Below are 14472 nucleotides of genomic sequence, written 5' to 3' on the forward strand. Positions count from 1 at the left end.
ACAAAGAAAACACGATCAATTCTCCATATGTACGAATGAATATGTATGGTCAGTCGCAAAAAAGTTGCAACTCCTTTTTTCTTAACTTCGAGACGCATCCCGTGTCCAATAGTAGATAGTATGAATATCGCGGATCTTTCGCGATCGACGATCATCAACGCCGGCATTGGGACGATGCGAGATGTCGTCGGCCATCTTCTCTGTCTCTTTCTTACGGAAACTACGGAAATAGAACAGCAGAAGAAGGAGGAAGGAAGGAGGAAGCGCGGAGCAATCAGACTCCCGAGGGAGCAGATGTGCGTAAGAGTACGGCAACAATACACAGCAGCCGGATCGAGCACGAGCGAGGCGAGCGGACGGATAGGCTCGCTGAAAACAGGTTTGCACTTCCCTCGTCTACGACGCGATGACGTCACCGGCGTTCGGCCGACGTCGAGCCGCGCCACCCACGCCGCGCGGCGGCGAGGCGAGGTGTGGCAGGAGGGCGAGGGAGAAAACGGATAAGAGGAAGGGAGGGAGGGAAGGATCGGCTAAATCGAATCGCTTTGCGGTTTCTCGAGCGCGTAACGGCGGTCGCGATCGCGTCGTCTTGTTTTGTCCAGCCGGAGGAGGAGATCGCGCCTGGTCAGCCGGACGGGCACATATCCAGGACAGCGGTGTGAGCACCTGCCGATGCGCGCGCTCGTAAATCAAAAAGCGTACGGAGACGCGCGCGGCGAGGGTAGAAGAAGAAGAAGAGAGCGGACGGAGAACGCGCTCGTTGACGGACACGTTGTGTCACGGGTCGACGAACCTTTTGATATTTGGCACGCTTTTGCGTCAAAGCCCTGGCTCGCGTTACCTCCTGCTTGCTTACGAGTAAGCCAGGTAGGTGAATTTAATGGGGGGGATCCATTGAGCGGAAGAAGCGTCGGGATTTTCGCTCGGCGAAAGCGGAGATTGATTCGACGATTTTTTCCGTCGGAATTGGAACACGTTTAATTTCCCCTCGTGATAATTACCGCTGAGTAAAAGAGAAAAGAGAGAATTACGGTTTCTTTTTTGCATATATATATATATATATATTTCAGTCAACTGAGCGTTAAATTATCTCGGCAGAAGAAGGAAGAGAGAGAGAGAGAGAGAGAGAGGTGAAAAACGGCACTACAATGCGCCGTTATTCGAGACGCGAAGTCTAACAAAAGTTGAAGACGCATCTTCATCGAGCGCGTCGAACACGGCGAACGATTTCAAAACAAGTTACTACATGATTGGTAGATCGCGTTATGCGCATACATATGCGATTTTGTCGGTAGCCTCTGAATATGGACCAATCAGCGGGTTCCCGCGCTCGCGCTAAATATGGCGAACCCGCGGTACATATACGACGCCTTTCGAGAAGAGGATATATAAAAAAGTCCGAGCACGCATCGACACCTTCCTTCTTCCTTCGTGTGCGCGTATAACGGCGCGCTGCGCTTCCGCGAACTCTTCTCTCGTCCACGTCCACGTCGCGCGGAACAACAGAGCTGATCGGCAAATGAGAGAGAAAAACTCATTTCCATAGTATCGTATGCCCATATTTATCGTGTATTATGCGAAACCACACGGAATCCATGGGTAGGCAGAGAAGGCTGCCGGGAGATTATCCGAGGTAGAAATTACGCAACCTTCATTATTTCAGTTAAATATTCGCCATTTCAACAGCTTTTCTGCGAAAGGATGTGAAATGTACGCGTAATCCCAGGTAGAACAGAAAATCGCGATAGAATCAAGATAGCATGAAAATAGCGAGAAAGTGATCGAAAATCATGATAGAGAAAAGTGAATCATTTTCTCATCATTTTGACATCATCGTAATTTTCTGTCTTACCTGGAATAATCTCTCTCTCTCTCTCTCTCTCTCTCTCTCTCTCCCAAGCAGCGAGATTCATTTCGAAAAAAATCGGTTGAAATGTTTATTAAACACGTCCCGAAGCGATTATGGTCGTTGTAGGCGATGACAAAGAACAAATCGCGGAAACCTTGGAGAGCCGAGCGGTTACACGATATGCGTTCGCGCCTAGTGATACAGTGATTCATAGCCGATCAGATTGACGTAATCGCGTTGGCAATTGGTATCCTCGACTCGGGGAAGGTAGTCGTGAATCCGTTGGGAGACATGACACACTTCCGGACGGCTAATTACGGCGGCCGGGTAACGATGACCTGTGCCTTAGTTCTGCCGTTGACCGCGAAGGTCTTCGCACGTAAGAAATTTTTAGCCGTAATCGTAATTCTGTAAAAAACCGACCAATCACAGTCGATTATTCTTCGATCGCAAGGAGAACATTAAACTGCGATTGGTCAATTCTCTTACGGATTTACGGCTATGACTAAAAATTTCTAAAAAACATGGAGTCCTTGATCACGAAATGTAGGTAAAAATCGGCTGAATATCCAATTCTGCAGTTAGCCAAAGAGAGACGCGAGAAAGAGAGCCGCGGTGGAGACAACTCAAGTATTTTCAAGAGAAGTCGTTCGTCGAAAGTTCCGAACGGACTTGCTCAACCGGCTACACTCCGACTAAATCCCTGTTTTACCGACCGAGTGGTTCACCGGCGGAGCAGTCGCGCGCACAGATGGCAGCATTGGCTCGCAGTGATCAGACGCGACCGTTCGAAGGGCTGTTCTGAACGGTTTCTCGGACCGGAGCTCCGGAGTCGGCCTGGCAGTAAGGGGCTCTGAGGGAGGGGGTAAGCGGCGTACGGACGGCGAGGTAGATCGTATTCGCGGGCAGGTTGCGTCAGTCGGGTGGTAACTGTCGGGCATGTGCGTCGGTCGTCAGTGTTAAATCGTGTACGCGTTTTCGCGGGTAGTGGTGTGTGGCGGCGGTGGGTGGTACTGATGGTGGTGGTGCACAAAAGCGAACGTTGCCTCGTTGGTCGCGCGCGCGGCTCTCTCCTTCGCGCTCCGGAATCCGCCGGGGAAGAAACGTTGGCGCGGACGGTGGTGACGCGCGAGAACATGTGATTCTGACAGGGTGAGAGAGAGAAAGAGAGAATAACAGCAGCTCCTGTGACGTTAGTTTTTTTTCTCTGCGTATTTCGTGCTTCAAGTGTGCGCGACGCGCGGCCGTGGTGTACGTAGCAGCGGCGGTTGACTCGTTTCGTGACGCGTCGCGCCGCTACAGTCGTCGTCGGGGACACGCCGGGTACGCCGGGATCGTCGCCCCCTCGCACGCGCGCCGAGGGGTAGCTGGCCGCCGGAGGACACGATGTTCTGAATTCGGAGCGGCCAGGGGACACCATACGCATCATCATGGTCGCTAAGCATTTTGCGGCGCAGGGTGAGTTCCTCGCAGCACGGCTCCCTTTCTCTCTTGCTTCCCTTCCCCGTCCTTTTCTCTCACGGCGTCCCTCTGTCCCTCGCGAGTCCGTCCTTTCGTCCGTCGCCCCCGCCCCGAAATTATCCCGCAACAATGTTGCGCCGCGCGAATGATTTTCTGTCGCCGTCGTGACGACGACGGACTCTCGATGGGAAAACGCGTGCTCGCCTGCCTTCCCATAGACGTATGGACGGTGGCGACTACGGCTGGGCATTTGGGTGGTGCAGCTCCGATCATAATAACAGAGGCGTTGCGTGTACTTTCTACACTTTCCTACCCACCCTTCGCCCCCTTTCCTTCCCCCTTATTCTGAAAAGGCGTAGGTAATTGTTGCGTTCGCGCGGTACCAATGGTACCGTCGGCACATGCGACGGACTACCTTTTTTTGGAGGGCAGGATCATTTCCAGCGGTTGAACTGACGTATGCGCGCGTCTGTGGTACACCTTGGCGCTGAATATGATGACGGTATTATTATCGTGTTCTTATCGTCGTAATGTTTACACTTGCGTGTCTCATCACACACGTAATCGAGATTTCATAAAATATGCGGTGGAATTGTTACATATTTATCATTCTTGTTCTCCAATAGCACAATTACTCGTATCTGCGCTCTGTGAAATGGTTTAGTCGTTCACCGAACCGAAATTACACATTATCCGTCCGGGCTCCGAGAGCTATACTTATTTTTCCTATCACTTTTCTCTATATGTTTCCTATCTGTATGATAAAAACGTGTTTGCTCTCCAACTTGTTTCGATATCTAATATATATATATATATATTTTTTTTTTGTTCACTCAATCAGGATTTCTTTGCAGAAAGGAATTCCTTTTTTCTGTATTTACACAGTAAACGAATTTCAACGTTAGTCTCGTTCTTTTGTGCGTCATTTTGCCGAAATAAATACGTATTCGCATGAGTATTCGTGTAGTGCAATAACGATGCAGCAAGGACGATTCGTCGCGTGTTCGTATACATCGCGAGTCACGACGACCGCCAACACTTCTCAGTTCCGCTCCCTCGTTCGTTTTCGGCATACTGATCGAACGGAATACATTTTACCCTTTCTTTCTCTCTCTCACTATTTTCTCACCGCGAACGTTTCCCCGATGTTCGCCCGTTATTGAGTCCGGGGAAACGAAATAGCTCTCACTAGAATATAACCACGCTGTGTATAATTTCCAATCGGGAATCGGTAACTACTACTCGTTACTTCGATTGCGCCATTGAGAAAAGGAACTGCACGAGCGTTTTGGCTCGTGAATATTTCCGCGACTTCATTTTCGTACTTGACTCGCTTCCCGCGAACGAAAACAACACTCTCCATGCGCTTCTAAAATATCCCAAGTTTATCTATTAGTCTACGTTGTGAATGTCGATTTAAAGATTCTTTTATCTCTGCAAACGTGCTTACAATTCGACATCTCCATTTATATGTTGCATATTAATTTGCAAACAGATGCGTCCTCAAATATGCTGAAACGCGCTCAAAAAGCGTCGGTCAATGAACAATCAACTTTGTCATGCGCAAAAAAATGAATTGGAAAATAATAAGTTGAAAATATGATTTAACTCGCGTTTTCGTTTATTTTTTAATAGAATCGAGCTCCGAGTTTTGTTACGCGAAAAATTCTCCGTTGCCACGCGCGCTCGACGAGATACTCGTGTCAACGCAAACTCGGTAGGGAGATGGGGCGGCCGCGCGTCGTTGGGAAAAGAGGATGAGCAGCGCGGATAGCAGGATAGCGACGATGACGTATTGTGTGAGAGGCTTCGCTCGGCAGCTGACTGACTGCGCGATGTCAAGTTCGCGCGGCGACTTTCGCCAGTTCGATGCCCAATCGATTTGCGCTCGCGTAATAATCCCTTTCTCGCGTGCCGCCGCGACCTCCACGTTCTCCGCTGCTATCGCACGAGCAGCACACGCGGACGGAAACCCAACACGGTTGTTATTCTTTCTCTCTATCTGTTTGAACCACGGAGTCGAGGGAAAATGCAACCGGCGGACGAGCGGTGGGAAAAAAAGCCCACCGCTTCGCGGGTGCACGAGATCAACGACCAATAATGGAGGTGTTCCGTGTGCCGTCTTTGCACGATGTTAAATATGATATCACGATCAGATTTTGTCTCATATTTGCTGCTCACGATATTAAGCGCTCTGGAAAAAATCACCAGTTTGGAAGATTCGATTAGGTACTTGCGAAACCAAACATTAATTAATTTATTTAGTTGTATAATGCGAAAAGTTACGTGGAAAGTTAGCGTTGATGCGAAGTCTCAAAGGATTTTTGCACGCGCCGTGACGGCGTCGGAATGTGCGATCGGTACTCGTGTCGAGGGTATATCGAAGTTATCACACATTGCTTCTGATAAAGCTACTTACACTGTATACTTTATAACACACACATCGGCATCTTCTGTGAAGATCTTTCGTCGCGGGTACAAAGCGGCCAGTGACTACGAAAGAGCACCGCGTAGACACGTGGAACGCGTGGCAGTACGCAACATGAAAGTCACGTTCAACCCTGCATTCTCGCCGTGTGACAATGCATATTCTTGATGAAAATTTCATGCATTTTTCGAACTTTTATCACTCGTCGCATAATCGTTGTCGCGAAGTATTTTCCGATTGGAAATCGACTACACGTCGATATAGAAAATAAATAATAATAAATGATAAATAATAATTGCACTACGATTTCAACACATAATGAACTCACACGGGGAAGAAAAAGATTCGTTGAATTAATGTGACGATGAATGAACCAAGCGCATTTTTTGTTGAAGGAAACGGAATTTTTGGTTCTTATCAGCCAAATTCGATTCTTCAGAGCCAGAAAATTCCGTTTCCTTTGACAAAAACGTGCCTGATTCGTTTATCGTCACGTTTATTTAATCAATATTTTATCTCCGTGCACGCATAGTCAACACACAGAGAGATAATAGATAGTAAAATAAGGGAGATAGATAAGATGACGAAGTATATTCGTGATGTGTCACTCAAAAAAATGCTTTTTCAGTCATAGCAAAAATGATCTAAATACGAGAAATTAGCTGAGACGGATAAATGTCTAGCAAACATTTCAGTGTCACATCTGTGTTGTATCTGATCAGGCGACAGACAGAATTTTTATCTGAATTATTTGTCTAATTTAGCAAGAAAATTTCTCTGTGGAGTCCACCCGGATTAAAGCGAGTCACATATCTTATTAAAAATTACTAACAGGACCGAAATTTTCTTGCACATATTGCCAGAACACTGCTGCTACAACCGTGTTGCTTATACGTACCACAGACAATTTTCTAGCAGATATAAAAAAACAGCGATACACTTTACCTGTGTCATTTAGAATTCTAGCTAACTAGCAAAACAGTTTCCTGAGTGACATGCTTTAAATTGATTTGCGACATCTGTGGAAATACTTGTATCTTATATTCTACGAGGGGACACGTCTGACATTTTGCAGAAGGCAATCGGATATTCTCGGAGATCTCGATACGGAAAATAAAACACACTCTCAACTTCACAAGTCTCGCCGTGTCGCGACCATCGATCCCACCTTTCGCCGTTTCATTGGGATTCCGCGAAAATTCAACTACAGTCATGACCTAGATCGCGTCGCACACGGAACTTTTCTCACGGAGAAATGTGTATCCGCGGTTGATCGCATCGTGATCTCGCGTTTCGGGCGAATGAGTCACCGGTGACATTCTAGCGCGAGCAGGTTTTCCCGGTATTTCGTGCTCCTCAAGTGAATCATCGCCGTACGCTACGTGTGGTACACCGGAGAACCGGCTAGACGAAACTAGATGAAACTTTTTGTTGGTCGACGACGCGAATCGTCGTTGCGTCACGCGCGTTTTCTCCCAGATGCGGATTTTCTCTGACGAAATCGAAAAATGCTCGGGAGCAAGAATCCGAAGAGTGATGATTACGAGGTCGTGCGATGTTGATAAATTAAAGGATCACGTCGTGAGTCGCGCGCGCACACACACACACCTCGGGAAAGTAATGAGATCTTGTTTTTCCATCAGCCTCGAGTAAACTTCGTTTAACGGTCGGGACTTTCGGTCCAAGATAAATTGAATCAAGCCGCTAGAGCGATGACGAATTGGATTAAAGGAAGTTACGTGTGTGCATAAATAATGGTCCGAAATATATAGATATGTGCGCGCGCGCGCTGGCTGCAGAACGAAGATATGAAATTAAATTAATTGGAAGCTATCGCCCGTGATTTATGTGTAATTCTATTAAATCGGCAGACAGATAATGTCCGAACGCGGAAGGAATAAAACCCGATTCAATCGGAGAAAGTAATAGCCTTCGATCGCATTCTCGCCGTGACAAAATCAACAACGGATCTGTCGAAGATATTAGCAGTATATATATATATATTGTATATATATATATATATATATATATATATCGATAGAAGCCGATATTCATTAATGAGTCTGTGTGTATGTGTGTGTGTTCCCCGATAATACACACAGAGAAAAATAATTTTACTATGAAACCACACATCATTGTTACTGCATATTCGTTGCGACAGCCATAAAATTTAATTGGCTTGGCCAAGTTAGCGAATTATTCGTAATTAGAGTGGAAATAATTTTGTTGTCAGGATAGAAAAATTCTTCCGCGTGAATCTGTCTTTAGACATCCTACGTTAATTTGCTGTAAGAAAGAAAAAAATGTTTCTTCACATTTATTAATTTGTTCTTACAGTAAAATAATTTGTAGATTCGGCGAAATAATCCAGCAAAAATGCCAATTAACGAATAGTTTCTTCTATCCACGTGGTAACTAACAGATTTCGCTGTGACGGCATAAAATTCGCTGTGCGAGCAAATTATTTTTCTGCATGTATCTCAGGTATGATCGAACCACTCTCTCTCCATCCCTAGTCGCGAGATGGATGACAGGCGGACGCGTGGCCGCACGCGACCGGATAAACACGTGTAGTCTCCCCTTCGCGTCATACGGCACTCAAGGCGCGTGTTCTCCCCGCCCGTCCTTAAGGGCCATCATGAACAAATTACCGTAGCCCTGAAGGAGCGTCGTAAACCGAAGAATCGAAGTATCGATCGAAGTATCGCTTAGGGCTCGAATAATTCAGAAGAAGGTAAGCATAGCGGCAAACTTAATTGGAAGCGAAGTAATTAGGATCTCCAGCCCGGCGATGTTTACCGTCACTCTGTTTCACTTCTTCTTCAAAATCACTCGATTGTAACGCAACATCTCGGTGAGTTCTTCGACTTAAGTTTACGTCTCACGTCGCCCGCACAGCTACGGACAATTTGTGCACGGCGGTCCTTAGTCCTCGTGAACTATGTACCCGCTCCTTACTCCTACATACATGATACCGTCGCTACCACTATGTGCGTTCACGTCACTGCAAATTATTGCGCCATGTGGCCAGTTGTGCATTTTTCTTATTTATTTAAGTTAATATTGACACATTTTATTGTCTTTTGCATATTTTTTTGTTTTTTTCTGAGGTTAAACTTGAAAAAAAGCCTTTTTAAAATTTTTGCTTACTGAGGTTAAACTTGCAAAAAAACATTTTTTTAATTTTTGCTCGAAAATTGCTGCAAGCATCAACTACATAATTCCTTCTCTTATCAGGATCGCTCGTGACCGCGCTTTGTGCTGCGGAACATTTTCTCGGCTTTCTATGTACTCCGATCCCTGATTACACGTACGATTTATGTTACGTGTCGTAAGGATCGATCGAATCTATAGGACAATTGCGAAAGACGCTTAGAGAAAGAAAGAAATTATGCACATATATTTCATTTGAATATCAATCATAATCTCAAATCTCAATTATGTAATGGAACTGAATAGAAGGACGTTGAGAGAGAGAGAGAGAAGAAAAGGAGAGATTATTTTGATCTTTGAATTTATCTTTCATACGAAATATTAATATAACATTCGGGATATTCGGTAAAATTATTTGCTACATTAAATGTTTATCCGACGAAGATAACACGTACATATTGAATATTTAAAAACATATTCGCGGATTCCGTTCTATATTCAGCTCTAAAAATCGGATGACTGATCATCGTATTATATACCGTTGAGTGCAGTCGAATCGACACAGTGTATCTAATTTTTAATGAAATTTTCCCAGTTTTCCGATAACTCTCGAGATTGTGATATGTATAAGACATATATATATATATACATTTTATCGCGTTTGTTTCCATAACGCGTTTCTACATCGCGATTTCGCTTGTCTTTAAACACGAGACTCGACATAGCGTTTGAAACCTCAGAATGACTATGAACAATTTCACGAAATATCCGGAATAACGAATCTCGGAGCGGTTTTGATCGAACGCTTTTATTCGCGATTTGATTTTATCGCGATCGTTACGGTTTTAATTGCAATTCGGCCGGATGAGATGGAATAAAATCCGTTTTTATACGAGCACATTAAGCGAGAGGTAGCTCCCGTTGGTGCTCAGGAAACGGATGAAGATCTGCCGCTGATGATAAAGCGACGACGCATCGCGTCACGATAATGTAGAATAGAAAGAGAGAAAAGAACGGTAAAACGTAAAAGAAGAAAGAATAATGTTGCCCCGGTCGGGATTATATTTCACACAAAGTTACAGTATTCTTCTAAACGATTTAGCCTTTGAATACCTGAATTATTCATCCTTCGTACGCGGGATCTTATATCTTGTTTCAAGTATTTTATAGGTTCATGTATATGCAAGTGTATCTCATAAGTCCATCACAAGCACATCAAATTTATTCAAAACATATTCTCAATCCTAGTAAGTTTACTACTTCAATCAAGATTATTAAATTGAAACACTAAAACTAAATCTTAAGTAAAGTTTATAATATTCTTAGAAAGAAAGAACAAATTCTTCTTTTGAGTAAATGATAACAAGCTATTCTATTATTCGTGATGAATATATTTTAATACTATGTCGAAAAAATATTGTTTATTCAAGGTCACTATTATTTAAAAGAAAAAAATTAATAAACCGAGCTTTCCTTCGTAATATAAGTAATATTTTTCTCTGTGTCAATCACCGATATATCGTCATTTCGTAATGAGCAGTCTTGAATCGAGCTAACCAAGTTTCTGAATCATCGCCGCTCAATCTCGAATGAAAAACGCGTCTCGTCATTACAAAACTATGCTGCACGCTTAATTGCTGTAGTAAATTCGATTTTCCACGACGAAACGATGCGGCTGATTTCTGCGTAAGACGGACTGGATCAGCTCGCGTCTCAGAAAGGCGAGTCGAATCGTTCGGCCGCCGAATTCGTCCCCGATAATTAGCCACAGTTCCCGTTACTTGCGACCTTGAAATTGCACCGCGTGCGGCAGCTGGGCGATGCAGGTGCGGCCGCTTTGCAGGTGCATGTGCGCGTCGGGATGCACCTGCGAACCGCGAACCCCGCCGTCGGCACGTGGACTATTATCGAGACGCAACGGATGATTGATTTTCTTTGAGGTGTTTCGTGTTACGCTTCAAATTGATTGCGAGCATGCAAGAGGAAAATCTGACGGTCTAATGATCTGAACGATAACATACGTAAAATCAGTCACGAATTAACTTCGTGATATTGCGACGAAAGTGTGGACTTCGAAGTTCCGATTTTTTCGCAGAGGGAAACGCGACTCTCGTAGGATCGCGTACGAGACGACTTTGATCTCAAAATCCGCGAAATAATACCGGTAATTTTAATTCATGTTAATCCTCAAAGTTTTCTTTGTCTTAATATAAACTTTATCTATCTGTCTAAAAGAGATATAAAATCGATGTTCTGGTAATTTCGAGGCCGAACCGAAGGGAAACCCCTTTACGAATAAATGGATGAGCCGAAAAATTTCCGACGTTAAAGGGTTAATCGAACCGTTCACTCTCGAAGTGGCATAATTGTCACTTACATCGCTGGACAACAGGTGATCAAACAGGCTTCCGCGGCTCCCTTTAATGTATGGGTGCGTTCCGGAAATGTGATTCAAATAAAATTCAATATTAACCATAGTCGCGGGTAATCGAAGATGCGAACTCAATAAACGTTAACAATTTTAATCGCATTCTCTCTTTATCAATTGTGATTTTCAGTTCTACTTTACCGTCAAATCGCCGCGCGTTTCAGCATTGAACATAGCGCGATTTCACGCTGCGTTATAATGATATATCCTTTCTATACAATCGCCTTCGTAACGACCTCCTCTCATTTTCAGGCTCGAGCCCTGAGTGCGGCGTGCCGGATATGACAGTCATCAGCGATATCGACGAGACCGGCATCAATCGAAATCTTCAAGTTCGTTATAACAGGGACCAGATATACGTATCCTTTGTCACGAATAATACAGTTGCTCACAGGCTTGTAGCTCTATTTTATTTTTCTATAAGTCATTCGCCAAGTCATTCATTCTCGTGCCATTCTGACGTGTTCCATTTATTCACATATCTTTGTTATTATAAGCTGTAGGGTCAGAATGCGCTCGAGAACGCTATTAATAATGCTCGCTTTAAAACACGAAGTCGTATCTAACTGAAAGTCGGACCTTGTTCTAGCCCTGCTCATTACTCGACACGATATACTAGTCAAATTAAGCTAATTAGGATAATCAAGATACATCGTAAAGTTTCCCCAGTGGCAAACTCGAGATGGCGATGTCATGATGATCGTCATGAAATATCGCCAAGAGATAGCGATATATTAGGTATCTTGTCATAGGCACATGCATTGAAAAAAGTATTTGTTAATAGGTATTAAAATTTGGTGAATATTTGGCTGGCGAATATTCGCCAAATCCCTTTTTCAATGTGTAAACGTTGACCCCTTTTTCCCGATTTGAACACAGTACAGCGACACGAAAGATATCGTAAGATGCGAAATTCATGCGATTTTCGTGCCACGACGTCTCTTTTATCGCGACGCCAGCCTGATCAACCCTCAATATCGAGCAGGACGCTTCGCAATGCGTAATCATCGAGGAAACGTGTCGCTTCTCTCACTCGCGTTTTCATATATCGACATATTCGTCACGGTCCGCACGTCTCGACGGGCGGCGGGACTGAAAAGAGCAAGCCGGCAGGTGCCGGACGGGGAGCTGGCCGATCTCGTCGAAAAGATGATCGGCGAGAAGAATGGCGAAAGAGAGGCAGATGAATCGGCGAGGCAAAGCCAGCCGAAGGATGGACGCGTATGAATTTTGCAGGGGTGGGCGTCGCTCCTGGGTCGCTGCGTTGCTATGACGACCCCAGTCAGCTGGCGAACCACCCCAGGGCCAGACCCATTCATCTCGGCGGGTTTGCCGACCCAACGACCGACCGACATCACGACGACGACCCACTGTCAACCTCCCCTCCCCCCTGCTCGCGCGATCCTATCAGGTACGCGGATAGAGCCTAAATCGCGCGATCGCGATAGAGCGATCAGTCCAACCGCCGATATCCGCGACTCGGATGCTTGCTCGACACCAGGAATGGAATCGCTCGCCAGGAAAGATAGGAAACTCTGCCGGGAGGTGGAGTAAAGAGTGAGAGCGAAGCGGGAAAAGGCGTTCGATTTAATGAAAAAGCCACGACGAAAAAAACCGAGACTCGCTTCCCAGAGGCCGCCGGGTGGCGTCACCGTTACACACCAGAGCTTCGACGACCACACGTGTTACTTGGCGCTTTTTCTGCCGCCTGATGTAATCGAGAAATTAAACGGCTCGTGAAGCGGCCCGTTCGTCCCTCTCGAATCTCCGTCGTCGAGCGCTTCTTGTGCTCTCGCAGATGAAATCCGCAGCTGCCAGCGACAGCTCGTTGCTCCGGCCATGCCGCGTCGAGGACTCTTCTCGCATTCCCGCTGTACAATCTCGCGATGTGCGCGTTGACCGTGGGCAAAAGTCAAAACGAGTCCGCGACCAAAGCAACGACTTCGTCGTGAGAAGACGAAAATTCCGTCAAGTTAGTCGTCGCTCTAATGAATGAATGAATGAATGAATGCTGCGTTAAAACCTCGCCGTCGCAGCAGCGAGGTTTGCACGTTGCACCCCGCTCGCACTCGTCGCTCCGGCCGGTCGCGTTACGGAAATAGGTCGCCCTATTTAAAGGGCGAAGAAACCAAGCGGGGCGAGAGCGGGGGGACTCATCCAGTCATTGCGCGCACGATGAATCGAGCCTCTCTCTCCGTCCACCTTGCCATCTGGCGGCTCCTCTGTCTTTGCCACCCTTTCCAGCTAATTTGTCCGCATCGATGGATTCTCCCTCGCGACCCTCCTCAGACATTCTCATTTTCGCTCTTTGCCGTGCCTCCTCTTTTTTTCCCTTCTCTCTCGCTCTCTCCTCCTCCTCGTCTCTCTACTCGTGGTAACAGAGGTACACGAGATCGCTCTCTTCGCCCCGGCCCCCGCGACGAGAGCAATTCATACCGGCTAAGGGTGCTCCGCCTAGCAAGAGGTTAATGAGAGCGAACTACCCCTTCACGCGTGCAGGTATACATGTGCGCTTGCGTGCATGTGTGTGTGCGTGCCCGTGCGAGGGGCACGCGAGGCGCACGTGGTGACAGGAAACAGAAGCGAAGGTACAAATACCGCGAAAACGGGCGCACTCGAGCCACCCTCCGGTTTTCTTGCACGCTCGGCTAAATTAAAAAGCCATCGACTCTCCTCCCGGCGTGGTCGCATCGCGCTCGTTTCCGTCGACTAGACGACGTCGGACGACACACCGTCGTTATTATTGGCTTAAATCGCTTAATCGTACGCGTGGGCTAACGCTTGACGCGAGTCTCGTTCGCATCTCGAGGGAAGAGGTGGAGTCCACGGGCGAGATCCGTCTCTCTCGGCTTCTCGCTCGAGCTTATTACGCGCTCCGCTTTAACGTGTAGTTCCTCACGCTTAATTGAGCTTTTCCGTGCGCGAGAAACTGTGCCGACGAAGGCGAATACGCGTAGTAAGTAATCGTTCCTCCGTCCGCCCGCGGAATCGTGAGAGAGTCGGTTTCGCCTATCTGCATCGGGGCCGATCCCCGCGCAGATCGCGGATGTCGTGACTGTAATAAACATGAGGGCCGTATTCCTTCCGCGTAAACCGCTCGATAAGCCGGAAGCGAGAGACGCCCTTCCCCCGAAACGCCGAGCGGTGCCGCTT

At 46.4% G+C, this 14472-nt stretch overlaps 1 protein-coding gene across 2 annotated transcripts in view; it reads left to right on the top strand.

Moving 5' to 3' along the window:
- The first annotated feature begins 2786 nt into the window (after window positions 1-2786).
- The window catches only part of LOC106740940 (unconventional myosin-X-like), a 34424-nt gene continuing 22738 nt past the window's right edge, over window positions 2787-14472 (top strand). Inside the window, exons 1-2 of one of the 2 annotated variants that reach the window (XM_014612426.1) lie at window positions 2787-3307; window positions 11572-11678. In XM_014612426.1, the coding sequence (XP_014467912.1) occupies window positions 3280-3307; window positions 11572-11678 (135 nt within the window). In that variant the 5' untranslated portion in view covers window positions 2787-3279. The remainder of the gene's footprint in view (window positions 3308-11571; window positions 11679-14472) is intronic. The other variant, XM_014612427.1, reaches the window with a different exon arrangement.

The sequence above is a fragment of the Dinoponera quadriceps genome, unplaced genomic scaffold (genome assembly GCF_001313825.1).
Source record: "Dinoponera quadriceps isolate SergipeBrazil2010 unplaced genomic scaffold, ASM131382v1 scaffold397, whole genome shotgun sequence".
NCBI lineage: Eukaryota > Metazoa > Arthropoda > Insecta > Hymenoptera > Formicidae > Dinoponera > Dinoponera quadriceps.